The 26,471-nt window shown below is 39.7% G+C and overlaps 3 protein-coding genes across 9 annotated transcripts in view; 1 reads left to right on the top strand and 2 right to left on the bottom strand.

Moving 5' to 3' along the window:
• GPBP1L1 (GC-rich promoter binding protein 1 like 1) overlaps positions 1-14,799 on the bottom strand; it is a 62,975-nt gene extending 48,176 nt beyond the window's left edge. The window contains exon 1 of one of the 6 annotated variants that reach the window (XM_048220225.2): positions 14,049-14,799. The gene's annotated coding sequence lies outside the window, so the exon portion shown is untranslated. Of the gene's footprint in view, positions 1-11,086; positions 11,175-12,544; positions 12,754-13,140; positions 13,390-13,581; positions 13,986-14,048 lie in introns of those variants that run through there. The other 5 variants (XM_048220226.2, XM_044383894.3, XM_057310685.1 and 2 more) reach the window with 5 other exon arrangements.
• Positions 14,800-16,049: 1,250 nt separating this feature from the next.
• On the top strand, positions 16,050-20,639 carry TMEM69 (transmembrane protein 69). The gene is made up of 2 exons (XM_026498202.4): positions 16,050-16,189; positions 18,447-20,639. The coding sequence occupies exons 1-2, from the start codon at positions 16,148-16,150 to the stop codon at positions 19,152-19,154; spliced, it is 750 nt and encodes a 249-aa protein (XP_026353987.1). The 5' UTR covers positions 16,050-16,147; the 3' UTR covers positions 19,155-20,639.
• Positions 20,640-21,312: 673 nt separating this feature from the next.
• The window catches only part of IPP (intracisternal A particle-promoted polypeptide), a 36,921-nt gene continuing 31,762 nt past the window's right edge, over positions 21,313-26,471 (bottom strand). For both annotated transcript variants that reach the window (XM_026498199.4, XM_044383892.3), the window contains one exon: positions 21,313-23,468. In XM_026498199.4, coding sequence (XP_026353984.1) covers positions 23,244-23,468 — 225 coding nt within the window. In that variant the 3' untranslated portion in view covers positions 21,313-23,243. The remainder of the gene's footprint in view (positions 23,469-26,471) is intronic.

Raw genomic sequence — 26,471 nt, 5'->3', positions numbered from 1 at the left:
GTATTTATGTATTTTAGTTTTAGAGGAGACAAATTCCTACCTAAGAATTTCTAAAGGACATGAAACTTGAGCATGTCTTTCAATGAACGAAAAAGGGATACAGGACACCTTTAAGATTTTTTCCGCTAACTAACTGCATTTCACGTGTCACAGCTGCATGTGGCTAGTGACTACTATATTGTACACTGCAGCACAGACTTTGCAGAATCCTCTCTGGTTCTAATCAGACCAGTAGAAAGCCAGGCATTTGTGGTTAGGAAGCTTTGAGACAAATGTGTGGTTGTCTCTAGAACATCTCTGTATGGAACTTAGGCATGCCTTATGTAAGCTCACCTAACACCAGCATTTACCTTGTTTTCTCTCTGCTTAATTTTTAAAAGTTGTTTTTCATGTATTTTGCTTTGCTGTATTAAATGCATTTTTATAAAAAAAAAAGATTTTTTCACTAGAGCATTTCTGTTAAGATACTTAATTCCATAATTATTAATACTGATAAGTCTGCTATTGTATGATTAGGAGCCAAAAAACAACAACAAAAAAATCTATTTCTAGCATAAACTTAATGACAACAAAGTTATTTCTGTTAAAAACCATAACTGGACATTTAAAATATTATCCTGCCCATAAGAGATATGCACGTGATTTGCAAGTGCTCTGTGAAATAACATGAAGCATGATATAAAACATTACCTTGAATTAATCATAAATTCATACTTTTAAAACCTGAGTCAAATCACGACATATTATTTCATACCTACCGAACTGGCAAAAACAAATTCTGAAATTATCAAGTGTTGATAAAGATGTAAAGTGAACAAGGAACTCTTATATATTGCTGATGGGTGTGGAAACTCATACAACCACTTTGGACAACAGTTTGGCAAATATAACGTTGAAGCTGTGAAACCTCTACGACCCACCAATTTAAAAAAAAAATTATTTTTGGGGGGGCAGAAGGAGAGGGAGAATCTCAAGCAGACTCCCTGCTAAGGGTGGAGCCTGATGCATGGCTGGATCCCAAGACCCCAAGATCACAACCCAAGTCGAAATCAAGAGTTGGATGTCCAACCGAGCCACCCACACACACCAACCCACCAATTTTAATCACGTTAACACAAAAAATATAAAAATGTTCACTATAGCACTGTATACAGTAGACAAAAAACTATATTACCATAAACGTCCACCAATAGGATAATGATTAAATTGTGGTATAATGATTAAATTGTACAATACTGCATAGCAGGAAACGATAAGATACACATAACAAAATTGATGAATCTCACAAAATTAAAAAAGTTGTAGAAACTGGCAGCTTTCTTTCTGCCCATGGGTTCTGTTCTTGTGCTTTAATAAAAACCTTTTTGCTCCAAAAAAAAAAGTTGTAAAAATTAAAAACTATCTGCTACTACACAGAATTTTAACAATATTACATATTACTTTGGGATATATTCATACAAAACAAAATTATTTTACAAGACAAGAGAATTAGCAGAATCAGGGTGAAAGATAAGGCTATGCAATCAAAGAGGAACACATAAAGGGCTTCAATTCTGCATACAGGCATAAGGACAGACATAGAGATCAACGGCGCAGAACCAAGAGTCCAGAAATAAACCTAATTACTTATGGCCAACTGATTTTCTTCCTTTTTTTAAAAGATTTTATTTATTTGAGAGAGAGAGAGAATGAGTCGGGGAGAGGGAGCAAAGGGAGAAGGAGAAGCAGACTCCCAGCTGAGCAGGGAGCCTGATGCAGGGTTCGATCCCAGGACCCCAAAATCATGACCTGAACTAAGGCAGACGCATAACCAACCGAACCAGCCAGGCACCCCATGGCCAACTGATTTTCAATAGAGGCCAAGATACATCAATGGGGGGGGGGGTCTTTCTTTTCAAAAAATAGTGCTATGATAACTAGATGTCCACCGGTAAAAAAAAAAAAAAAAAACACCCAAAACCAACCAACCGGAATGTAGACTCACATCTTAAACCACACATAAAAATTAACTTTAGGGGCACCTGGTGGCGCAGTCAGTTAAGCAGCTGGCTCTTGGTTCCAGCTTAGGTCATGATCTCAGGGTCCTGGGATCGAGTTTCATATCGGGCTCACATTCAGCTCAAAATCTGCTTCAGGATTCTCTCTCCCTCTGCCCCTCCCCCAGCTCACTTGTGCTCTTTCTCTCTAAAATAAATAAATAAAGCTTTAAAAAAAAATTTAAGTGGATCAAAGGCCTGTTATAAGAGCTAAAAGAAACATAGGAGTAAATCTTTGTGATCTTAGGTTAGGCAATGATCAATGTTATAATGCTGCATGTCAATTATGTATCAATATGTATCAATATAACAAAGAACTCTTACAACTCAACAATGAGAAGACAAATAACCCAATTAAAAAGTGGACAGGGGCGTCTGGGTGGCTCAGTTGGTTAAGTGTCCAACTCTTGATTTCGGCTCAGGTCGTGATCTCAGGGTTGTAAGACTGAGCCCTGAATTGGGTTCCATGTTCTGCAGTGAGTCTGTTTGAGATTCTCTCTCCCTCTGCCCCTCCCCTCACTTGTGAGCATGCACTCTTTCTCAAATAAATAAAATCTTTAAAAAAATAAAATAGGGGCGCCTGGGTGGCACAGTGGTTAAGCATCTGCCTTCGGCTCAGGGTGTGATCCCGGCGTTGTGGGATCGAGCCCCACATCAGGCTCCTCCACTATGAGCCTGCTTCTTCCTCTCCCACTCCCCCTGCTTGTGTTCCCTCTCTCGCTGGCTGCCTCTGTCTCTATTGAATAAATAAAAAATCTTTAAAAAAAGAATAAAAATAGGGGCGCCTGGGTGGCACAGCGGTTAAAGCGTCTGCCTTCGGCTCAGGGCGTGATCCCGGCGTTATGGGATCGAGCCCCACATCAGGCTCCTCTGCTATGAGCCTGCTTCTTCCTCTCCCACTCCCCCTGCTTGTGTTCCCTCTCTCGCTGGCTGTCTCTATCTCTGCTGAATAAATAAATAAAATCTTTAAAAAAAAAAAAAAAAAAGAATAAAAATAAAAAAAATAAAATAAAATAAAATAAAAATTTAAGAAAGTAGACAAAGGATTTGAATAAACATTTCTCCAAAGAAGATATTCAAATAACTACTAAGTATAGGAAAAGATGCTTAACATCATTAGCTATGAGGGAAAAGCACATCAAAACCACAATGAGATACTATTTCACACCCACTAAGGTGGTTATAATAAAAGACAGACAAAATAGTAAGTGTTGCTGAGGATGCAGAGAAACTGAAACCACTATACACTCCTCGTGGGAATGTATAATGGCACAGGCTCCCTGAACACAGATTCTCAAAAAGTTAAACAGAGTTACCATATGACCTAGCAATTGCACCCCAAAAAGATCCAAGAGAGATGTAAAGGTATGTTCACACAAAAGCTTGTATCTCATATGTTCATGGCAGCATTATTCATAATAAATAGCCACAGAAAGGCAATAATTCAAATGACCATCAACTGATGACTAGATACACAAAATGTGGTATATTCATACAACAGAATAGAATACACCAATAAAAACAAACGAAATACTGATACACAGTACAACTGGATGAACCTTAAAAACATTATGCTAAGTGAGGAAACTCAGACATAAGAGATCACATACTGTATAATTCTATTTATATGAAAAGTCCAGAATAGGCATATCCGTAGACAGAAAGATTAGTGGTTGCCTTAGGGCCGGGGGTGGGGTGGGGTGTGTGACTGCTAATGGTTATGGGGTTTCTTTCTGGGCTGATGAAAGTGTTCTAAAATTTGACAGTGGCATTGGCTGTACAATTCTGTAAACATATGAAAAAAATCACTGAATTGTACATTTATTTTTTTATTTTTTATTTTTTTAAAGATTTTATTTATTTATTTGACAGAGAGAGACACAGCCAGTGAGAGAGGGAACACAAGCAGGGGGAGTGGGAGAGGAAGAAGCAGGCTTCCAGTGGAGGAGCCTGATGTGGGGCTCGATCCCAGAACACCTGGATCACGCCCTGAGCCGAAGGCAGACGCCCAACGACTGAGTCACCCAGGTGCCCCTGTACATTTATTTTTTTTTTAACGATTTTATTTATTTGACAGAGAGAGCAAGCGAGCACAAGTAGGCAGGGCGGCAGGCAGAGGGAGAGGGAGAAGCAGGCTCCAGCTGAGCAGAGAACATGATGCAGGGCTTAATACCAGGACCCTAGGATCATGACCCAAGCCGAAGGCAGACGCTTAACCAACTGAGCCACCCACGCACCTATGAATTGTACATTTAAAATGTGTTAATTTGGGGTGCCTGGGTGGCTCATTCGGTAAACCGCCTGATTTTGGCTCAGTTCATGATCTCAGGGTCCTGGGATCAAGCCCCGCGTCGGGCTCCCTGCTCAGTGGGGAGTCCGCGTCTTCTTCTCCCTCTCCCCCCTGCTTGCTCTCTTTTCCTCTCTCAAATTAATAAAATCTTTTTTAAAAATGTGAATTTTAGATTATGTAAATTATATCTCAATAAAGCTGTCTTTAAAAAATGAGGACAATGATTGATAAGGGACTGGGAACTTTTAGTGCAAAGTAACACCATGCAAATTATTTTCTTGTTGAAAGAAGAGAAGATTCACTGTTTAATATATGGATCAGACTACAATCACCTTAATCTAAGGATCAATCTTAGCATTATGAAAGTAGGTCAATGAGGTATTATGTGCTTTATAAATACAATGCAGAATGATATACCTACAAGATGTATTCTGGCCAAAAATGTTTTGATGTGAATCTATCAAGTTTTTAGATGTAAAATTTAGAGAAAAGTATAAGAATTAAAGGGACAAACTAAATGACAACATAGAACGCAACTGTACAAAACCATTTTCAGAACAGAGCAGTCTCAAACTCAGTGTCACTGAAAAATAAGGACTATGCTAGATTAAAGAGACATAAGGAAATTAAAGTGTCACATGTACAAGGTATTGGATCAGATACTAGTATTGAATACCTAGCTGTATGATTCTATTTTAGATCAGCTGGGGGAATTCACTTATTTTTTTTTAAAGATTATTTATTTGAGGGGGGGGGCAGAGGGAGAGAATGTTCATGTGGACTCCCCGGTGAGCACGGAGCTGATTCCATGACCCATGAGATGATGACCTGAGCTGAAACCAAGAATCAAATGCTTAACTGACTGACCCACCCAAGCGCCCCTGGGGATTCTTAAACAGCACCTGGATATTAGAAGAAATTAACATTTATTCACACTGAAGAATGGGTATCACCAAATAAAAAAGCAAGCTGCAAGGTAATCTCATTTTAGTAAAATAAAAATAAAAAACCTACGTATATGTGCTTAGAGAAAGATCTGGAAAAAGTGCACCAGAAGTTACAGTAGTGATTTCTGGATGAGGAGAATGTTTTTATTTTTGCATATATATATATATCTCCTAATATTCCATCCAGCATAATACTGCTTTTGTAATAATAAAAGAATCTTTTAAAAAGACAGAAAACCACATGGGGAGCTTTAATAAATTAACAGTGCACAGGCCTTACTCCAGCCAAATTTTAAAAGGTTGAGAACTACTGCTTTAAAAAATTGGGAGTGGGGGGCACCTGGGTGGCTTAGTCGTTAAGCGTCTGCCTTCGGCTCAGGGCGTGATCCCGGTGTTCTGGGATCGAGCCCCACATCAGGCTCCTCCACTGGAAGCCTGCTTCTTCCTCTCCCACTCCCCCTGCTTATGTTCCCTCTCTCGCTGGCTGTTTTCTATCTCTGTCAAATGAATAAATAAAATCTTTAAAATAAATAAATAAATAAATAAATAAATAAATAATTGGGAGTGGATAAAAAGGAAAATTCTTGTCCACTATTGTCTTTATTTTTTTATTTTTATTTTTTTTAAGATTTTTTTTTTTTTAAAGATTTTATTTATTTATTTGACAGAGAGAGACAGCCAGCGAGAGCGGGAACACAAGCAGGGGGAGTGGGAGAGGAAGAAGCAAGCTCCTAGTGGAGGAGCCTGATGTGGGACCCGATCCCAGAGCACGGGGATCACGCCCTGAGCCGAAGGCAGACGCCCAACGCCTACGCCATACAGGCGCCCCCCCACTATTGTCTTTAAAAAAGACATTCATATAAATTTTTCACTTCCTGAGTTAGGAGACTACTCTAAATAGAGGCAGTCACAAAGAAAATCTTCTAGAAGGAGCAAATTATATTAGCCAATTTTATAAATCAGGGTTTGGTTGGAAAAAAAAAAACAACTATACTTAGGTAGACTAAACAGAAAAGGAATTTATCATAAATATATTGGGAGTTCAGAGAATGACTGAGAGCCCCCTTGACTTTGCAAACATGTAGAAACCAAGTAAAGCTAAGCAGTCAAAAATCACCAACCAAGGTCACATCACAGGAAGAGCTGCTTAGAAAACTGCGCTGCTAGCACCGCCACTGCTACTGCCACAAGCCAATGGAATGAATTCTAAACTGTCCTTGCTTCTCTGCATCTCTCACTCCAGATCCAAGTCCCCAGTCAAGTGTCCGTGACTGGCACAACCTGGGTCACAACTGCCCGGTGTTCAGGACAGAAAGTCTATGTGTAAGGTATGTATATGTGTAGTTACATATACACAGCCTTTCCAGCTTCTTCTCCCACTAAGATTCACAAAAAGGCAATATATGAAGGGGGTTAAAATGGTAAACGGTCAAAAGAAACCACAAAGGTCACTTTAAAACCCAATTAGAATGTCCAACATAGGAATCTGAACAGTCTTCCCATCAGTAATAAACTTTAATCATTGTGCAACTTTCTGCTTCATTGTTCCAAAAAACATTTCCTGAAAGTAATTTCACAAAACGCAAAATTTTTCAAGAGTAAAATTTATTATCCTTTTTCAGGTAATCTCCTCTCCAATACTGTGTCATTCAACAGTCACGAACACTTGCCACAACCATTAACTAAACACTCACTACCCCGCTGACAGAAATGGAATTTACTTAAATCACAAAAGTTCCTAGTAGGAATAGTAAGTTACAGAAATTTACCTAATGCAATCTGACACATTAAATTCTGGCTGTAAGATTTAGGTAACTAAATGCATTAGATTTATGCAAGTACCTGAAACTCTTATGGTTTTAGAATCAGCAAAAATGTTTTTATAGCATTTGCTCCAAAAGTCACTACATCAACTACACTACAAACAAACAAGCCATTCAGTAGTGATAACTTTTATCAAAATTTGCAGCTACACTGACCCTGAAAGGCTCCAGTTCCCTAATAGGCAACAGACTATTTGTCACATCTAAAAAACTATATATCATTTTTATAATTGAGAGGCGTTAAAAGTAGTGAATACTGTATCACAAGACATACATTTTTACTTCAAGTTCATCTTACTTACAAGCATTTCTAAAAATCTCTCCTCAAGAATAAACTTTTGCTTTCAATCCAAACATTACTTTTAAGGTAGAAGAGCAGACTGGATCTAGCTAGTTCTGCCATGTACCAGCGGCGTAACTCTGGGCAAGTCACTCCACTTCTTTTTGCTTCAAATCTTCATAATTTGGAGACTGTTGGAAAGTTGATGATTAAATGGCGAATACAGGTAGTGTTAAGAATATGCCTGGATGTTTTCCCCTGGGGTGTGGGGGGAGAAGTGCCTTCCCTACAGCGAAAGTTCAAAGGTGTTAAGAATAAAATGCTTAAGAGGGTTGGGAGGGGGGCATAAGCAATAGAGGGAAAAGTGTTTTGTTTTTAGATTTATTTATTTATTTGAGAGAGAAGTGCAGAGGGGAGGGGCAGAGGGAGAGAAAGAGTTTTAAGCAGACTCCTCACAGAGCGCAAGGCGGAGGTGAAGTTTGATCTCACGACCCGGAGATCACGACCTGAGCTGAAACCAAGAGTCTGATGCTCAACCAACTCTTCCACCCAGTGACCTGGAAAAAACAGTTTTGAGAAGAAAAATTTTCAAACCAAATAGGCCTAAGGAAACTACTCACTAGTAACCAAAACCAGAAAACAAAACCATTGCAAACCCAACATACTCAGCTCAATTTTATATACAAAAATACATACTATGAAGAAAAAAAGGACAGGAAAAACACTGCCTGGGAAAGTTAACACTGAGTTGGCAAATCAAACACTTCATTTTACATGCATAACAAAGGAGGGTAAATAACTCTTCTAATTACTCTATGGGGCTCAATAGAGAAATTTTAAGAAAATGATACACATGAGAACTACTGAACTAACCAAGAAAAAACAAAAACAAAAACAAAAACCAAACGTACAGAATCACCTATGAAGTCAGCCTTCTCCTCACCCACCCATCAAATCTCAATGTAAACTTCAATATCCAACTTCCAATTTATAGGAATTCAGGAAAATCTCAAATGTGGCAATTGTGCAGGATAAATAACCTGGTTTCTTCAACAAAGTGCAAGGGGGAAAAAAAACACAGAAGAAACATACAAATTAAGAAGTTTGAAAGACTGCCAGTTATAGTATGTGGGAACTGGATTCAAATAAACTAGAAAAATCAACAGAAAAATAATACCCAAGAAAGAAAAATAAGAACCTCTATGTGCAACAGTCTGTTCAGATTTTAATGAATTTCACTTGATTGGTAAAAGGACATTCATTAAAGACAATTTTATACAGTTTATTTAACAATTATCAACTGCATTGTTTTAAGACCTCTACAAATAGTATTTTATTTTTTTGCCACAATAACCCTATGAGAAGTTACTATTATCCCCCATTTAACAAAGGAAGAAACAGGCACAGAAATTTCACTTTAGGGGCGCCTGGGTGGCTCAGTCGTTAAGCGTCTGCCTTCGGCTCAGGGCATGATCCTGGAGTTCTGGGATCAAGCCCCACATCGGGCTCCTCCACTGGGAGCCTGCTTCTTCCTCTCCCACTCCCCCTGCTTGTGTTTCCTCTTTCGCTCGCTCTCTCTCCGTCAAATAAATAAATAAAATCTTAAAAAAAAAAAAAAAAAGAAATTTCACTTTAAATTCTCCCAAGGTCACCAAGCTTAAGTGGCAATGTGGAGATTCATATCCAGGCTGCATAGTTGAGGCCCTTAATTACCATACCATCTCTCTACATGGTGTGGTAGAAAACAGAGCTTTAGAATCAGGGAAAGCTGCCTGAATCCAGATCTCTCATCATGTTATGTAAATTACTTAACTTCTTGGAACCTCGGTACACTCACTGTAGAAGGGTTAATATTATCTATTTATAAAAAGTATTTTGAGGAATGAGATTATATATATTGGACTCTATTACAGCCTCTAGCTTATGAAGCCCACAATAAACTATCCTCCTCGTAAGGACCTCGTAAGACCTCATAAGACTAATTAAAAAGTAGAGCTAATAATTCATAAACATATAGCAGGAACACTGGAATGGCTCTACCTTTTAATTAACTAGCCCAAGAGCCCCCCAAACAATTTTTCAATATACTTCAAAGGTAGCAATAATTCAGAAGAGAGTTTTTTTATACAATGAAATTTAAACTTAGAATCAGCAGAAACAAGAGTATGAAATCTGAAGTATAGCTAAACTTAAATGAATTTGAATTTTCTGAAAACAAAATGTATTCCACACAAACAGACCTACTGCTCAGAAAAGTGTACTCAACCTTTGTTCCTGCTGGTGATTTTCTAGCCTGACGTCTGGTTAACACAAGGCAAGGCAGGCGTATCATAGAAAAGGGAGGTAAACACAGTGAGTATGTGAAAAGCCAACTTCTTTAAGAAAGACAGCTTTCTATGTTGTTATCCTGTAATATTTTTCACTTGTCTGTTAAACTAAGTTCTTTTTGACAAAACGTTTTGTGGTCATTTAGGTATTTCTAGCCCTTACACCAGAACTGGCACCACAGTAGAGCCCGTAGCATTTCTTGAAATGAAAGAAAAAAAAAAGAAAAGAAAGAAAAGCTGACTGCTTTCGTAAAGGAAAAGAACTATTTGACTTCTTGAAATATTCTCCCAGGATAGTTGAAATCACCTATAAAAATTTATATTACACAACATTAGCAATATTTTACCTCCTTAGGATTACCTATGGACAAAAAAGTTCAGCTATTCTTACAGAACTACTTTTCAAGTTTGATTGTAGCCAGTTTTGTTTTTGGGCAGACTTCAATGGGAAATAAAAATCAGAGTATGATTTAGAAATGACTTGGACAACTAGGTCTCAGCATACCAAATATTAAATTCCAGACAATGGCAACGATAGCCATATGTGAGGTAACATGACATCAATGTGCCACCTAGATTTCTCCTCCCATCCATTTGAAAAACCATAAACAACCCACAACAAAATTTACCTACTCCACGAAGTACTTTTTTAATAGGGATCCTTTAAAATTGTTGTGCCTCTCACCTTTCCAATGGTCTTATTTTCATAGTTAAAGACAGCACCCATAATGGTTAATGACTTAGAAACAGATTGCTTAGGTCCTTGCACATTAGTTATCACTGTTACTAAGTACATACAATTTAACCATAAAACAAAGATATGCAATCTGCTAAAGTATGATTCATAATTGTGCACTATATCTCTGAGAATTTAAAAATGAATTATAAGCAGAAATGTGTTCCAGATTCCTTATCATTCCGAACTTATTAAAATGGTTACATGGGCCTGCTTTTAAGCAGCCACTGATGAGAAAACTAGTGAGTTGCATTTATTCAAAATAAAAAGGCTTCCTAACATCAACCCCCTATTTCAAGAACTCTGATAAGATACTAACCAGAATCAGTTGAAAAATATTTGTATCAACATGTACAAACCATTTTGAATACCCAAGTTTATGGGTTCAGTAGGCAAATGGCAAATCATAAAGCAATGGACTTGTAATTTCTGTAGAGTACATCAAAATGTTTCTTATAAAATCACCAAAATACTTTAAGAACAAAAAAATCCCAGGGGAACAAAGATAAACTTTTGTGTTGAAAAATGTAGGAAGGTAAAGTGAAACTGGCTCCCTAGGGAAGATGACAGCTTATTATACTATTAATTCCCAAATTCTCATTCACAACTAGCATTTTATTGTTTTTATCTTTTAGACAGATTGCAACCTGAAACTGAAGCACCTTCTCAAATACTGAAGTTATCTGTTCTTGGTTTCCATTGTATGCCTTTGTGTTTTCAGTTAAACTTCTGGATCTAATGGTTAAAAAAAAAAAAAAAAAAAGAGTCAAACAAAAAGACAGCCTTTTGTTTGAGAGGGCACAACAACCAGGAGCTCCACATCTAAAGTTCGTTTTCACTTGTCTCACCATTCCAAAAAATGTCCTAAACTTAGGAGCACTTTGATTCCCTTTCAAGTATTACACAGAAAAGGCCAGAAGTCCGCCAAATTACGAATCTAAGTCTTTTGAAGACTACCAATCACTTTACTTTTGGATGAGATTTACAAAGAAATGTGTGACTTCTGTTACTAAACTAAAACATGAACCACCATTAACTTTTTTCCCTTGGAAAGCAATAAATATCAACGTTAAGAGAGTATTTCGACAAATATGACAAACCAACCTCAGAGTACAAAGCCGGGTGATAAAATTACCATCACAGCACAGTTTCAAAACTATAAGCAACCACCAAAAAAAAAAAAAAAAAAAAAAGAAAGAAAGAAAAAACCGCACCCACTCTTACGTAAACTTTTGGAGTAAGCAAACTTTTTTAGCCTCACCTTTGTTTTCACCTAAAAGAACTCTTCAAGACAAGACAGCAATTGCAAGAAAACCAAAATATCAAAAGATTCAGCTGTTGTCCTTGTAGGAGAAACAACCAAAAATTTAAGACATGGTAACGTATTTAAGTTACCGAGGCTTGGGGCACTTCCCCAAGCTACAGCCATTTTAGATTCAGCCTTCCTTTTGAATTTCACGGGGGTGGAGAGAGGTAGATTTAAAACACAAAAAAATCCTCCTTAAAACTCTTCAAGATCGACCAGCTCTTTTTTCGGAGGAGGGAGGCAATACGTAGGTTCTGGATACCGACTAAATCTAAATCAAAGAAAACAAACACCTCGATACCAAGAACCTAAACGCTGAAGGTTAAAGCTCTTCTTTTCCCCTAAGATGCCCCACAGTTGACTTACAAGATTTTTTCCTCCTTAGATTTTCCTTCGTTGGGAAACAAAAGCCCCTGGCTCTAATTTAGGAAGGAAAGAAAAAAAAACCCGTAAACCAAGCCACTCAACCACCAACAAGCCGGAACGCCTGGAGAGGAGCCAGAGAGCCGCAGGTGAGCGTTCCGACCCGAAGACCAAAGTTGAAGTAGGAGCGCTCGGGCAAAGCCGCGGCGACACTCGACTGCCAAGCTCCTCGTGCGGGGGGAGGTGCCCTATCCGAACCACAGGACCGCTGGCCCCTCGGCTTATCTCCCCAACCCCGGGCCGACCCACACCAACCACCTGTGTGAGAGCCTTCTTCAACTAGTTTCAACAGCCGGTTTGTTGGGCACCGGGCGGAGCCCCGCGCCGGAACGACTCAAGATCCCCTGCCGCTCCATTGTCCGGAACCCCCACTTACCCGGCAGCAGTGGGGCCACAGCTAGGGACCAGACGCAGCGTCTGAGGGCGCGTCCCCAGCTTCCAGATCCCGCAGAGGTGGAGAGCCCACAACCATAACAAAGCTCTTCCCAAAATGGCTGCCCGGCCCACACGGCCCTGGAGGGGCAGGGGGGGAGGAGCGACGACCAGCCCGGCCCCCCCCGACCCCGCCTCACACACGCCCACCCACTCGCACCGCCCACAGGAGCGCAAGCGCAGGAGTCCTGTTCGGGTGACCCTGCTGGCGCCCCACGCCGCCAACGTTCCGCCGCGTGAATGGCAGTTATTCCCTGCGCGGTCCCCAACCCCCCTCACCGCGGCTCGAGGCAATGCGTGATTGCCCCCACCCCTCTGCAGGCTTGAGTGCTCTTCCTTTCCTCGCGCCGCCTCAGAGGGGGCGACCAGCCGAGTTTGGAAACCCCCTTCTTATTCCCCGGCCCAACACAGGGTTTGGATGCGTGTGAATGAGTGGGTGGGTGTGTATGTGTGTACCGTTTTCCCCGCCCCTTCACCCTCCCGTACCCCACTTCTGGGCATGCTCGCGTCCCCAAACTACCCGTACAAGTACTAGCAAACCGGTTTCGTAGGATCCTGTTTTCCGACCCTTCCCACCTTCCGCTCCTTCCTTCCTTCACGTGCGCGCATCGTTAAGACTCCAGCCCCCAGCGGGCCACACCGCCGTGCTCTGGAGGCCTGCGCGGCTGGGCCCGACGCGCTACCCACTGGGAGTGGTAGTTCCGCCCGACGGCTGGCGTCACGCCCCTGGCCCAGCGCAAGGCGGATTTTAGTCCGAGCCTGCTTCTATGCCGGGGCGGAGAAGCTGCTTCTCTGACCCAAAGTCTCATTGGGTATCGCACTACTAGAAGGGGCGGCGCTGCCATGACAGACAGAGAAGGAAATAAAAGTGAAAGCCTATCGCGATTAGAAGCGGTTACTATTACGAAGAATTCGCAATGGGCCCATTCTGCACGGGGACGCTAAGCCATATAATGGCCGACGACCATGAAGCTACATTACCCAGAATCCGGAGGAATGGAGGAACTGGCCAGCGTGAGCCCTTGCAGCTCTGATTTCAGAAGGACGCTCAAATTGCCTGGTGGTGTGTCCTTTGAAAGACTATGAAATGGAGGCCCAAAGAAGAAAAGAGACTTGTCCAAGGTCACAGAGCCGACAAATAAAAGTCAAAGCAGAAGATGACAGAAGGAATGATCTAACCGGATCAACCCTAAGCCCAAGGCTCTTACTACCACACTTAGAACGGAAGCGAAAATCCTGCCCTTTGTGCTCTTTATTTGTTAATGGAGTTTCCAGGTCCAAGCAAAGAGAATAGAAGTAAAAACAGTTTTTTCTTAGTGTTAGTAGTTCAGGACCTTAACACAGAGTAAGATGTGCCCCCATCGATCCTGGAAACCCTGTTATGAGTTCCAGAGATGGCAAGCAATTTGGCAAAGTCACACTTGGGGTAGACTCCAAATCTCTCCTACCTTCCTACAACACCAACACTCTTGAGATTGTTTCAGTAGTTGTGCTCTACCTTCCCGAACTCTGAGGGCCAGATTCTGCTGGCTGAGAAACCTGGAAGAGAGAGGCAGACCATTCAGGGACCCTACAGACTTCAAAAGCCGGCTTCCAGAATTAAGATTTAAAAGAATGACCCAAGATGGAAAGCCCGGAATGGGAACCAGTCAGCGCTGGTCAAGTCCCCACCCGGACTCTTTTTTCTGTTCTCAGGAAATGGGGGGACTGCCAAACCCCACCTGCCGGAAGTGCCTTTTCGGGAGTACCTGGCGGATCTTGCGACTCAGCTTTTCAACTCCCGGTTCGACACTGGCAAGTATACTTACATATATAACAGCAGGGCTGCTGCCATAGTGTGCAAATTGGGAGGGGGTGGGCACCAAGGATTGAAAGTAAAAGCCGCGGGGAATGCCAGGCAGTTTCCCGAGGACCGTTGGGTTCTCACAGCGCGCCCTTTTCTCAAAAGTCCGCTCTGAGGCTTGCAGTTTGCAACTCTTTCCTCTGCGCCAGTGGCAATATGGGGGGTTTTCACCTAAATTGAGCGGATTAATCCTTAGGTCTTTGCCCTTCATTTCCTCACCAGTCGCCGTCTCCAGAAGATAGGCTGTCACTCTTTCCACTTAACACCCATGAGTTGGAAAGCACATGGTCACAGTGCGTAGAGGGTTCCAAATGTGAAGAGAGCGTTGAGATTTTTAAGTGGGGTGGTCTGGAAAGCCCTTACGCAGGTGCTTTTGACCAACAGTGAGTGTGTGGATCCTGCAGATTTGTGTGTTTGGAAGTCAGGAGGTGGATGTAAGGTGCCATCTAAGATGTACTCAGAGGTCCAGGATGACTTACCTCCCTACGTCTTTATGTTATAAAATGAAAAGATTGGTATACAGGATTTCTTTACCCGGCCCTAAGAGCTGTGACCTAGAAAGCAGTTCATTAAAATATTTAATTAGGTAGCAAATGTGGGTTTTGGATCTTTTAGACACTTCATTCTCCTGGTTAAGAATGAAACTCATCTAAGACAGATGTAGATTCATATTCTCAACCACTTACTGTCTGCTTACCTTCGAGTTCTTAACCATTTCCTCTTGTGTAAGGTGGGAATATAGCTATTATTTTTTGAATACTTACTTTGTATCAGGGACAGTTTGCAGCTCTTTATATATATTAATTCATTTAATTTTTACAATGACCCTATGTAGTTATTTTAATTATTTCAGAAGTGAGTGAACTGCAACATAACAAAGTTAAATATGTTGTGCAAAATCACATACCTAATAAGTGTTGGAGCCAAGATCCCAACACAAATTGTTTGACTTCAAAATCTTCACTCTAACCTAACAGGCTATACGTCTCTCAGCACCAAGTTGATGAGGTTATTGTGTTGAATGAGTTAATGCTGGGGCACCTCGCTGGCTCAGTCGGAGTGTGTGACTCTTGATGTTGGGGTTATGAGTTCAAGCCCCACTTTGTGGGTAGAGATAACTTAAAAATAATATCTTAAAAACAAACAAATGAGTTAATGCATATAAAACACATAGTTACAGTGCTTGGTTCACAGCTAAATTGTATTAATTGCTACCATCATTATTTTGAGCTGTAAACACCTAAGCCCCCAAATAGATAACTAACGTGAAAAAAAGAGAACAGAGAAGCTATAACCTTCAGTTTTAAAGATGAGAAAACTACACTTCAAGGAAGCAATTTACCCAAGGTCACACAGCTGGGGAAGTGTTTGTAAAATACAGATCTTCTGTCTCTGTGCAATACTTCTGTTACACCAAAGAGCAAAAGCTAAAAGAATGGTTCAGAGAAGAAAAGGATTATTTGCTTAATGTATTACTGATTTCCGGAAAACATTAATGATTGTTTTCAAAGGAAAGTGTGTTATATGGAAAACATTCTTGAGTTCCTACTTAAAAAAATTATGCATAAAATGAAGAAAATTAAGTGACATCTTGTTTTATACACAGCAACATGCTTCTGATTCAGCTCTTCCACTTAGCTATAAAAATGCATTAATCAGAACTGCCTGGCATCTTCCTGAGCAAGACTTTCACTAGGACCCAGTATGCTTCATTTCATCCAGAAGTTTTCTCAGGCATCTTCAAAGGTTGGTTTATTCAGCAAATACTTTCTGGCACTGCTTTGCTGGGGCAATAGCAATGAAAAAAAAGACAAATCCTTATCCTCTTATGTTTACGTAATAGGGGAAAGGGTGGGTAAAATACAAATAAGTAAAATATTTAATACTGCAAGTGGTAAGTTCTCTGGAGAACTATAAAGCAGGGAAGGGGAATAGGGAATATCAACAATAAATTTAGGATTGCACTTAAAAATAGAGGGGTCAGGGGCACCTGGGCTCAGTCAGTTAAGCATCTGCCTTAAGCTGGGGCCCTGATCTCAGGGCCCTGGGATCTAGCCCAACGTGGGGCTCCCTGCTCAGAAGGGAGTCTGCGTTCTCCTCTGTGTCCCTCCCCCACCACTCATGCGCTCGCTCGCTCTCTCTCTCTCTCTCTCTCGCTTTCTCTCAAATAAATAAAATCTTAAAAAAAAAAAAAAATAGAGGGGCCAGGGGTGCTGACTCTTGATCTCAGGGTAGTAAGTTCAGGCCTCATGTTGGGTGTAGAGAGATCTTAAAAAAAATAGGGGCGCCTTGGTAGCTCAGTTGGTTAAGCATCTGACTCTTGATTTCGGCTCGGGTCATGATCGCAGGGTCCTGGGATCGAGCCACGCATTGGACTCCACACTCGTGGGGAGTCTTCTTGAGGATTCTCTCCCTCTGCCCCTCCCCCCCCAATAAACGAATCTATTAAAAAAAAAAAATAGAGAGGTAAGAAGAGAGAGAATCGGCCATGCAAGTAGCTCAGGGAAGAACATTCCAAACAAAAGGAAGAAAAGGCCCCAGGATGGAAGCATTCCTAGCATTTTAAGGAGTCACCAAGATTCTTAAATAACGATTTCATTTTTCTTTCCTTTAGTGCTTTTTGAGTTACTGTTCATCTATTAACTAGTTGAAGTCTGGAATCTGCTCACTAAAGCACAATCAGCAGGAAAGGTTATTACTTTGGCCATGTACCATGAAAGTCACTGGGGAGGTTTTTTTCTTTTGTTTTGTTTTTTAAGGCAAGGAAAAAATTACTGGCCTGGCTCTCAAGTATACTGAGACAGACAAACAAATGATTTTTTTTTTTTAAGATTTTATTTATTTGAGAGAGAGCGAGCGAGCACGCACAAGCAGGGGGAGTGGGAGAGGGAGAAGCAGGCTCCCTGCTGAGCAGGGAGCCCAATGTGGGGCTCGATCCCAGGACCATGGGATCATGACCTGAGCCGAAGGCAGATGCTTAACCCACAGAGCCACCAGGTGCCCTGACAAACACATGATTTAAATTCACTGTGAGAATTATGATGGGAGTGTGCATAAGGTACTTATAGGAGTATTAATTCAGACTGGGGAGAGCTTCACACTGAATTTTGAAAGATAGGTTCCCTAGATAGAAAAGTAGTATGTTAGGGGGTGCCTGGGTGGCCAGTTGGTTAAGGGTCTGACTCATGATTTCAGCTCAGGTGTTGATCTCAGGGTCGTGGGATCAGGCTCTGCACTGGGCGTGGAGCCTGCTTGAGATTCTCTCTCTCCCTCTCCCTTTGCCCCTCCCAACTCCCCATCTCAAAAAAAAGAAAAGAAAAAAAAAGTAGTATGTTAGAATTCTAGGCAAAGACATATAGGAAGGAACGGAGCTATGGAAAGTATTCGGTGTCTCTAAAGGTAAATTAGAAAGTAGATTACTTTCTGGGGCGCCTCGGTGGCGCAGTCGTTAAGCGTCTGCCTTCGGCTCAGGGCGTGATCCCGGCGTTGCGGGATCGAGCCCCACATCAGGCTCCTCCGCTAGAAGCCTGCTTCTTCCTCTCCCACTCCCCCTACTTGTGTTCACTCTTGCTGGCTGGCTGTCTCTGTCAAATAAATAAATAAAAATCTAAAAAGAAAAAAAGTAGATTACTTTCTCTATATAAAACATCATTCCCACAGTACTTAAATGCTGCTTCTTTTGCAAGTTATAAATAGAAGAGACAGTTTAAATGCCAGATACTACAGATGTAGTCTTTACTGGTTCTTTCAGATATTCCTTTCATGGGGTAAGATTAGTGGTGGGCCAAAATACATCACTAGATTTCTTTTCAGTAGTTTCTTTTGCATGTTGTATGGCTGTTTGCTAGCATTAACAGCACCCTACTGTAGTCCAACCTTTCTGTAAAGCTTGATGTACTAATAGAAAGCAGATGGTTTGTTTTTATATTGTTTCAGTTTGGGATTCTCTAAGGCGTGGTTATTTAAAAATCTGTTTTGTCTCTTGGTTTTGTTTTCTCTATAGATGCTGAAGTACCCTTTCCCAGTCCGACTGGGAGCCAGCAGAATAGAAACACTTTCTCTCAAGACATGTCACCAGCAGAACTTTGCCCCTTTGTTTCCAAGGCCTTGGTTTTTCTCTTCATTTCCAGTGTATATGAGGAAGACACAATACTATCATACTTCCCCATGCAGCTTTAAGAAGCAGAAGCAAGAAGTACTTCCAGCCAAACCATCAAGCACCATTACTTACCTGCTTGACAGCCCAAAGCCAGCATTATACATAACTCTGGCAGGACTAATGCCCTTTGTTGCTCCACCACTGGTCATGGTGATGACAAAGACATATATCCCCTTATTAGCTTTTACTCAGATGGCTTATGGAGCCAGTTTCCTATCTTTCTTGGGAGGGATCAGATGGGGTTTTGCTCTGCCAGAAGGTAGTACAGCCAAACCAGACTTCCTCAATTTAGCTAATAGTACAGCTCCTCTTGTGTTTTCATGGTTTGCCTTCCTTATTTCTGAAAGACTCAGTGAAGCTATAGTCACAGTAATAATAGGTTTGGGGATAACATTACACGTTGAACTTTTTCTCTTGCCACATTATCCCAATTGGTTCAAAGCTCTTAAGATAGTAGTCACTTTAGTGGCCTTGTTTTCATTTATAATCACTTTACTAGTTAAAGATATTTATCCAGAGAAGAGACCCAAGAGACCTGGTCAAGTAGAATAAGCTTGAAACTACTCTGTAGATGACGTCAGCATTTTGGCTGTAAGCCTTGGAAGATTGTGTTTTGGCATCATCTTTTTCTACTTCTCCTGTTTAACAGCTTTTTCCTCCTTCAATGGTTATTTATTCTTCACAGATTTTTTTTCATTTCTAGAAATCTTTATTTCATAGGAATTACTTGACAACAGTTTAAAAATCCCTAACAAGTCATTTTCACTTTAGATTACAGTTTTTAGTCTTTATGAATTATACATTTTAATGGTTTACTTGTTTTGAAGAATATAAAATAATAAAAATGAAAATCCCTTTTTGTTAGAGCCTTATGATCATTGAAAAAAGACAGGCACATTCTCCCACAAGAGGAAAACTTTGTATCCATTAGTGTCTGAAAATAATAGATGGTTCCAGTATGCAGTTTTCATTGCAATTGCCCTGGGAATTGCATTTCCAAGCTCATTTCATCTGGTATAATCTAGTTACATGAGCTGAAAGGATCTGTGGCTCTAAAGTCAGTAGGCAGCAGTGTCAAGAGGGGAAGCCATGTTCAAAGAAAAGCTGAACACATTTTCCAGTTTTTATAGACACAACTTAACTCCATCTCCAAATAACACCAGCTAGTCAAAAAATTTTAAAAGAATAAAATCACTAGTATATATAAATTAGGAAAAGTCAAGCTAGAGCCATCTTGATGTTCTAACAAGTGGGGCTTATCTAGTTTTACACATTAACTCAGAGAAGCTTTTTTAAAACAAGCAAAAGCAACACCTTAGAATCTAACTTGAAAACTTGGTCTCTTGAGATTCTTAGTCTTATAAAAAAGGAAAAACATTTTAAATGGCATAAGAATATAAATCAGTAAATGGTATCACCTGGTATATGTTATCTTTATATAATATAGGTATTCAAATATTAGTTAACTAACTTGAATTTCATAAGCGGAATTGTGTGTTGAAGTCCCTGTCTCAGTATCTCAGAATGTGCCCTTATTTGGAGACAGGTCTTTACAGAGGTTATAGTGCTAAAATGAGATCCTAGGGGTAGGCTGTAATGTAATATTACTGGTATTCTTTTTTTTTTTTTTTTAAAGATTTTATTTATTTATTTGACAGAGATAGAGACAGCCAGCGAGAGAGGGAACACAAGCAGGGGGAGTGGGAGAGGAAGAAGCAGGCTCCTAGCGGAGGAGCCTGATGTGGGGCTCGATCCCAGGACGCCAGGATCACGCCCTGAGCCGAAGGTAGACGCTTAACGACTGCGCCACCCAGGCGCCCCATATTACTGGTATTCTTATAACAAGGGAAAACTTAGAGATAAACGTGCATACAGGGAAAATGCCATGTGTACATGAAAGTAGCCATCTACATTCCAAGGACAGAAACCTGGAATAGATGCCTTCCTTTTAGGACTCAGAAGGAACCAACTGCCAACATCTTGATTTTGGACTTCCAGCTTCCAAAACTGTGAGACAATAAATTCCATTTAAATTTCTGTGGTATTTTGTTACAGCAGCCCTAGCTGCTGAACAACAGCAGAGAGCTAGACCTTGTTCTGAGCATTGAGAAGCTTACCAATGAAAGCCCATAGCTGAAACCACCACACAATCCTTCTTTATTAATGGAAAGACTAGTTACCACAGCCTGATATTGAAGGAAGGAAAACTTATCCTCTTCAGAAGATCTTTCCCAATTCTACTCATAGTGTTTTGGTGAGTAAACTTCTTTGCTTCTAAATTGCATGAGAACTATACTAAGTTAAAACTAATCTTATCTCAAATTCATCATCTTTCAGAATAGGGGCAAGTAACTTTTAAGCTAATTGCCCAATTTCACTACACAAATGCAGGTAAATGCACTTTGCAAGTGAATTACAGTGTATGATTCTTTAAAAAAAAAAAAACAAACCACCCTGATTTTAAAGTACATCTGACTTTAAGTACATTGGATGGATGTTTATAAGTATATTAGACTGTCAAATATTTTGGACGAAGATCACATTAATAGCTGCTCAGAAAACAGATTTAAATGTAAGAACTAAATGTGCTAGTCCCTAAAAGTAAAACTAAACAGTAAAAAAAACTCGAGCAATCCTATTCACAGTTGGGTAATCTAGGAACATTGCTAATAAACTAAGTTAGTAGGTAATACAAGGAAAAGCAAAAAGCAAAAATCAACAAACTTTATTAGTACATTATTTTTAAAACCATGTCATTACCTAGAAAATAACATAATATGCATTTTTACAATTTCTATTTACAGAGATTGTCTGGGCCCATTAAGCCCAAACACAGATTGTCTTGACGTGTTTCTGCCGCAGCAGTACAAAATGCCTCTCTTCACAGTGCCATTTCAGGTTGGCACCAGGCAATAATGAGAATTAAATTATAGAAGTATTTTGTAAATCTCTTTTGAACCAGAATGCAGGTTCTCTGTAGAGAAATATTAAAGGCACACAAATTGGAGTTTAAATAATCTACAAATTATCTGTCATTCCTTGACATTTTATAGATCCCAACCAGGCACCTATGACCCTTCAGACTTTTAGGATACCCCAAAGAAAGGGACACAGAGCTTTCTGTCTATACCACATAAGCTTTTCTTAATGCATGCATATGGTTAAGTTATGAAAGTATCATTGTGGGCCAATCCAAATATTTTGGATATGAGTGCTACCTGAGTCTTTAATGCTTACCAACAAAGATTTTCTATCTAAATAAGCTGCTGATGCCTGTAATAATACACTGAAGGACTTTAAGAGAGAAAAGGCGGAAATCAGGGGTGCCTTGCTGGCTCTTTATCTCAGGGTTGCGGGTTCAAGCCTTACACTGGGTGTAGAGATTGTTTAAAAATAAAATCTTTAAAAAAAAAAAAAAAGGAAAAGGGGCAATTAGGAATATACAAATCAAATCCTGGAATCACTAGGTAAACCTAAATGTATGTAAGACCTTTAATATGTATGGCTCCGAGTGACTGGCAGAAATAACTGAAAGTGATGATGTACACAAAGAATGTTCCTCTCAGAACTAGACAGAGAACAATTCTTTAGAATGTTTCTCGGGGAAAAACGAAAAGTTTTGAGAAGCAGTTTTGGATCAGAGGCCTTTCAACAAAACACTTTTGTCAATGTCTGTAAAAAGCTTCATAGGTACTTAACAATTGTACCTTCTCCAAACCACGCAGCAGGCTTGGTACTAAAGTTCACACTTCGGATTGCCCAAGTACAAGTAAGCTTCACAAAGCTTGACAGTCTAATAAAATTCCCTCTTCCCAAAGCCAAGCAGATATTTTTGATAACTATTTAGAAAACAGGAAAGAAATTTAATAGGTACATATCTTCCACTGGGCTCTGTCACCCATTATATCATCCAATTGCACTAAAGGACTGTCACTAAGAACCTCCTAGTAATTCCTCACTTGCATTTTCAGCATTAAGACAATAAACATTAAGTGAGCAAAAGCTTTTTTAATCCTGTTATCAACAGGCAAAAACTTATCTATCTATATAAACATCTATGGAGATAGCTAGATATTTCCCACATGTCCCTCCCAGTATATCTGCTGCCAATAAAAAGTGTGGGGCTAGTGAAAATTCCTGGCATCAAATAAAAGCAGCGAGTTGTTTCACTGGCTTTTCTCTGTAGGTTCAACTGTGGCCATGGAAAATTGTGCCACAGATTGAATCATGAATGTACAGACATCTTTAAACTGTCTCACTGATATTCTTACATCACATAAGGGTCATGTTACAGCGTGGCTTACACTGGAGAAGCAGCTAATGGGGCTATTTGCCAAGAAGCTTATAGCAAATCATTTTTACAACTAGGACTCTACCCCTAAGAGTAGACTTCTAGAGCACAAACAGCATTCCTATTGGTAAGCTTAGCAAATTTGTGTGAGTTCTTTATTAATTTAGGATATATTTCATATCTCTCCTTACTCAAATTCTTAGAAAAATCATTCTTTAATCATTTACCTACCAAATACATGGAAAACTCAATAGAATCAGAGGGTCCTATCATCAAATACATGTGTAATTTGCAAAGGGTCAGATCCTATATTTTCAAAATGTTTCTTGTGCTCCCTTATGCTTTATATTTCACAGTACAGCAACACCTCCTTCACAACGACTAGTGATCATGTTACCAATTTCTGTCCATGTATCTGAATGAGGGTTATAAACTTCAACAGAGTCCAAGGTACCTGGGGCCAAGAAATCATGGCTGGAAGATCGACCTCCAGAAACATACAGAAGCCCATTGACTGCCACAACACACATGCCTGCTCTAGGCACTTTCATTGAGGCAACTTCAACCCACTTTTCCTGGTTAAGAGGGAAAACAAAAACAGGAAATATTAGCAGAATTATAAAATGACAATAGAGAAAACTGCTGAGAAATCAGATATTCTAGTTCTTTTTACATATTTAAATTTCAAACTCAGAAGTCCAGTCAAATAAATATATACAGGACATTTTCAAATGAACTTTTGAGCAGGTATAGACAAAGTAGTGAATTTAGAGGAAAACAACTGAAAACCACGTCTGTGATTAACTATAAATCATGATCAGGAGATAATCTAGAAATCCTATATAGGAAGGCATTCTGTGAAACTAGTTCTATGGAGTACACGTAGGTAATGCACACGCACACAACACAAACCCACAAAGCTCCAAGAGAAAAAAGCTTAGACACAGAAGGGCTTTTAAAAGGCTTTAATATGCTAATGACCCTTATAAATCTCCAAGAGAATGATATTGCTATCACACTCACCCGAGTTATTGACCATGGAATCTTTTTTCAAAGACCATCTAGTGGAGTTAATAATTTGCAAAACATATTTTCAGAAAGGTAGCATAGACCAGGGGTTGGAAACTATAGCCTACTTTAGTAAGAATGATCTTTCCAGGTTTTTAAGGTTATTTTATAAAACAAGAATATTTCAACAAACGGTGCTGGGAAAACTGGACAGCTACATGCAAAAGAATGAAACTGGACTACTTTCTTATACCATATACAAAAATAAGCTAAAACTGGATCGAGGATCTAAATGTGAGACCTGATATCATAAAAATCTAGAAGAGAGCACAGGCAGCAATTTCTCTGACATTGGCTGTAGCAACAATTTTCTAGATATGTCTCCTGAGGCAAGAAAAAAATAAAATTAAAAATAAACTATTGGGATTACATCAAAATAAAAAGCTTTTGCACAGCAAAGAAAACAACTGAACTAAAAGACAACCTACCAAATGGGAGAAGATATTTGCAAATGACATATCTGATAAAAGGGTTGGTATCCTGAATATAAAGTACTGACTGTTAACAACTCAATACCAAAATCATCATCATCATCATCACCCAATTAAAAACTGGGTAGAAGACATGAACAGACATTTCTTCAAGGAAAATATACAGATGGCCAACAGACGCACGAAAAGATGCTCAACATCACCCATCATCAGGGAAATGCAAATCAAAACTACAATGAGCTATCACCTCACACCTGTCAGAATGGCTAAAATCAACAACACAAGATGGGGGACCTGGCTAGCTCAGTTGGTCAGGCATGTGACTCTTGATCTTGGGGTCATGAATTCGAGCCCCACATGGGGTGTAGAGATTACTTAAAAAAATAAAAACACACGAAACAAGAGTTGGTGAGGATGTGGAGAAAAGGGACCCCTTGTGCACTGTTAGTGGGAATGCAAACTGGTGCAGCCACTGGGGAAAACAATACGAAGTTTCCTCAAAAAGTTAAAAATAGAACTACACTACAATGGAAGGCACTACTGGGTATTTACCCCCAAAATACGAAAACACTAATTCAAAGGGATACATGCACCCCTATGTTTATTTCAGCATTACTTACAATAGCCAAATTATGGAAGCAGCTCCCGTGTCCACTGACTGATGAATGGATAAAGAATAGTGTGTGTGTGTGTGTGTGTGTGTGCATACACAATGGAATATAATACACCATTAAAAAAGAATGAAATCTTGCCATTTGTAACAACAGGGATGGAATTAGAAAGTATAATTCTAACCGAGATAAGTCAGTCAGAGAAAGACAAATACTGTCTGATTTCACTCACATGTGGTGTTTAAGAAACAAAACAAACAAGAAAATGAATGAAAAAACAGAGAGAGACAAACCAAGAAACAGATTCTTAACTATAGAGAACAAACTGATGGTTACCAAAGGGGAGATGGGAGGGAGGATAGGTGAAATAGGTGATGGGGATTAAAGAGTACTGTGTAATGTATAGAACTGGTGAATCACTATATTGTAAATTTGAAACTAATATAACACTGTATGTTAATAATACTGGAATTAAAATTTAAAAAAACTTAATAAAAATAAAAATTAATTGAAAAATAAAAAAAAACAAGAATAGATGAAGAGATTGTATGTAGCCTGCAGGCCTAAAATATTCTCTTTTTCTAAAAAAAATATTTTATTTATTCATTCATTTGAGAGAGTGTGTGGGAGGAGGAGCAGAGGGTGAGAGAGAGGGAGGGGGAAAGAATCTCATGCAGACTCAGTGCTGAACATGGAGTCCAGTGTGGGGCTCAATCTCACGACCCTAAGATCATGACTTGAGCTGCAACCAAGAGTCAGATGCTCAATGACTGAGCCACCCAGGCGCCCCTAACTATCTAACAAAAATTTGCTAACTCCTGGTATACACTGTTCCCTGTAGAAATTTCAATAAGCTGCTATAACCAAAATTATTCATAATGACCTCCTCCAGAGAAAATGTCTATACCCAGAAAACAGGAAAGCTAATAAAGGTCCTGAAAAATAATCAAGAGAAAAAAGAGCAAGTTACCAGGTAAGAAAAGAATCTGGAAATAAAGCATATGATGAACATAAAGGGTGAACACTGATTATTCATCAAAGCTAGAAAGTGAAATTTTTGAGGACGGGAACTTAATGAGCTTCACATCCCAGGACTCAGCATAGCACTAGCACATTATAGACTGTCAATGTAGAGTTGCTAATCTGAATTTAAATGAAATTCTGAGATACTAAAACCAGAGAAAATCCTTTAAAACTGAAGGACCTCTATTAAAAATTGAAGGCTATCAGATTATCTGAAATTACAGAATATATGAGAAAGTTGCATAGCTGAAAAAAACTCATGTTTTATTTATTTATTTGGCAAGAGAGAGAATACATGAGCAAGGGGAGCGGCAGAGGGAGAGAGAGAATCCCAAACAGGCTCTATGCCCAGCATGGTGCCCAATGCAGGGCTTGCTCTCATGACTCTGAGTTCATGACCTAAGCTGAAATCAAGAGTCAGACACTTCACTGAGCCACCCAGGCA

This window comes from Ursus arctos, unplaced genomic scaffold, assembly GCF_023065955.2.
Source record: "Ursus arctos isolate Adak ecotype North America unplaced genomic scaffold, UrsArc2.0 scaffold_12, whole genome shotgun sequence".
Classification (NCBI taxonomy): Eukaryota; Metazoa; Chordata; class Mammalia; order Carnivora; family Ursidae; genus Ursus; species Ursus arctos.
The sequence above is the reverse complement of the archived record's forward strand: the minus strand, read 5'-3'. Positions and strand labels throughout refer to the sequence as shown.